The 2,619-nt window shown below is 39.8% G+C and overlaps 1 protein-coding gene across 1 annotated transcript in view; it reads right to left on the bottom strand.

The window, feature by feature from the left end:
- Positions 1–380: 380 nt before the first annotated feature.
- LOC111387722 (homeobox-leucine zipper protein ANTHOCYANINLESS 2-like) overlaps positions 381–2,619 on the bottom strand; it is an 11,897-nt gene continuing 9,658 nt past the window's right edge. Inside the window, exons 2-7 of the mRNA XM_023012304.1 lie at positions 2,517–2,618; positions 2,138–2,358; positions 1,892–2,009; positions 1,103–1,795; positions 763–864; positions 381–653 (exon numbers count right to left, since the gene is read on the bottom strand). Of these exons, the coding sequence (XP_022868072.1) occupies positions 396–653; positions 763–864; positions 1,103–1,795; positions 1,892–2,009; positions 2,138–2,358; positions 2,517–2,618 (1,494 nt within the window). The 3' untranslated portion in view covers positions 381–395. The remainder of the gene's footprint in view (positions 654–762; positions 865–1,102; positions 1,796–1,891; positions 2,010–2,137; positions 2,359–2,516; position 2,619) is intronic.

Below are 2,619 nucleotides of genomic sequence, written 5' to 3'. Positions count from 1 at the left end.
CACCTAGCTAGTTTTCATTATATTTCGTCCCAAGCTTTGGTCCCCGATTCCCTAGGACTTTTATAACATTGGTAATTAGGTGTCATATTGAATTTAGAATAATACTATATAGCACGAGTGGTGTTAGAGCACCAATCTAGATGGCCCACAATTGATAGGTTCAATCAAATTAATTCATGTGACATTGCATATAAGTGAATCTATTCTTTAATGGCATGCAGTTGCCACTTAAACTGGTGTAATATTACTCTTGAAATAAATTCCTTCAACTAAAATCCAAAGATGTAGTTGTATCACCAAACCTATTTAACACAAAAGGGCAATGACACCAACTACGGGAGACTCAATAAATGTGAAGAAAACTAAGTTTGTTGGATAAATAAAATAGTAACAAATCAACAAAAGGATGCATAAATGCATATCGAAAGAGGAAAACTTACTTTTGAGTAGCCATTGGGCATGTCTTGCACCACACAGCCAGAAGGAAGCCTCCTGCAGTTTGGAAATCTAGGTGCACCTGCAGCTTCTCGAATGGCATCAATCGACACATCCACAACTGCCCAAATGCCCTCTGCGTGCTGCTTGCAAAACCGGAGAAAATCAACCTTTCTAACTGGTATCAGTGGCGTTAGTACTTGTAGTTCAGCATGCATCTAGGAATAACATTATTGAAAACAACAGTAATTTAGTGCATGTTCGATGCAGAAGTCCGAAGAGTGCAATAGGCTTGATTTTAACTTATTTATATTCTTTAAGTCTTACCATCTGAAGTGCGCCATTTCTGGTCCCTCCCATGCCATTTGATATTAAATCAGTAGTTGAGGTTCTGGCAATCATACATGGGAACATTTCTTGCCATTTGTTCTATAAAGATGAAAGAAACCTTAATTAGTCACTGCCTTGATCATAAAAGAAAAGGGAATTGAAAGAAATTTACTAATCAAGCATCCCAACTAAAAGGAGTTAAGTGATTAAGCCAGCGATCATGACACTGAATACTGGACAAATTTTACTGGGATTAAGAAAAAGAAAGTACAGATCTTACAGTTTAGTCCAATATTAACCGAAAATGACACAAGAAATTCAAGAAATATTCACTCACCGAGTCCATCAAGGTCTCAACCAGTGCTAGACTGTTGATGATCGCCATCCCTGTCTCCCTCGAAGCTTCAGTCACAAATCCATTGGGCTTCATACCAATGCAAGGAGTGAAAGTTCTCATATATTCTTCATGGTTGAGCATTTCCTTTCCATTTTCCAAGTTCCTCAGCCAAAGGGGTTCATCAGTTTGCGCCATTTTAACCAGTTCATCCATTGCAGTTAAAGCAAGTTCCAAATACATCGATCTCTCCAATGATCTCTCAATTGGTGTTGCATTCATAGTCACCTTAGTTTGAGGCATCACGGGCAAAGGACTCGAAATTCCAACACCAAAATCATGAGACCCTAAAGGCAGTGTGGTAGGAACAACGTTCAAGTCTCCAAATCCATTGCTTCCGAATCCAAATTCCAAACTCTGGTTAGGCATTGGTGGTCCTATCATAGATGCCAACGATGAAATGGGACGGCCCAAAAACTTTCCTGCAAGGGCACAAACGCGATCTAATTCGTCCTTTAGCCTAGCATTCTCAATTCTTAGATGCTGCTCTTCAAGGGATATTTCGCCAATTATCGCAGCACCACCACAGTTGCTGCAGATAGGATTCTTCATTGCCTCCCTAATCGACATATTCTCAGCTCTTAACTTGTCATTCTCTTGCCTAAGCATCGAATTCTCATGGCGCTCAAGTTGTGTCTGGTGCAATCAGGAACACAAATTTCTCAATAAACCCAAAATCAAACACAAAAAGTGAAATCAGTCCAATTTTTCATCTTTTCGGGTAATCTATACCTTCATTTGAGTTCTTCTATTCTGAAACCAAAACTTCACTTGCCTAGTCTCTAGACAAAGCCTCTTGCTAAGCTCCAATCTTTGCTTCTCATCTGGATGTGGACACTCCTTGAAAAGACTAAAAACAAATAAAAAAACCCAGAAAATCAGCCATAAAAAAAAGAAATCATATGCAAAATCAGAAAGGAAAAAGGATTTCTTGAAAACAAGCAAAAATTTGAAAAAAAATTAATAAAAAAAGAATACGCTTCAAGTTCTTGGATTTGTTGGGGGGTGTGTCGGTGGTATCTTTTCTTCCTCGGAGGCTTGTCTGAAGCATCTTGATCATCACCTGATGCACCCTCCATGTTATCACTCCCAGATCTGCTTTCATGTTCTTCATCTCTACTTCTTCTGCCACCAACAATGCTTGATTCATAATTTTCCCCCATTCTTCCCACGTCTCCTTGCCCCTCCATGCCCGTTTGCTGCGAAATCAAGAACCCAGAAAAAAAAAATTCAGTACCAAAATAGTCATTCTAGACTGATACACAGAGACACAGACACACAGACACACACACTATATATATATATATATAGAGAGAGAGAGAGAGAGAGAGAGAGAGAGAGAGAGAGATGCATGTACAAGGGCAAGAGAGAGTCCAGGTGAGTTGAACATAGCCTTGGTGGAGAGAGACTGAGAGACAAGGTGTGGCTGAGCTATGGCGCCAGTGGGCATGTTGTTGCCG

The sequence above is a fragment of the Olea europaea genome, unplaced genomic scaffold (assembly GCF_002742605.1).
Source record: "Olea europaea var. sylvestris unplaced genomic scaffold, O_europaea_v1 scaffold4202, whole genome shotgun sequence".
NCBI classification, from domain to species: Eukaryota; Viridiplantae; Streptophyta; class Magnoliopsida; order Lamiales; family Oleaceae; genus Olea; species Olea europaea.
This window is presented reverse-complemented; position numbering and strand designations above follow the sequence as displayed.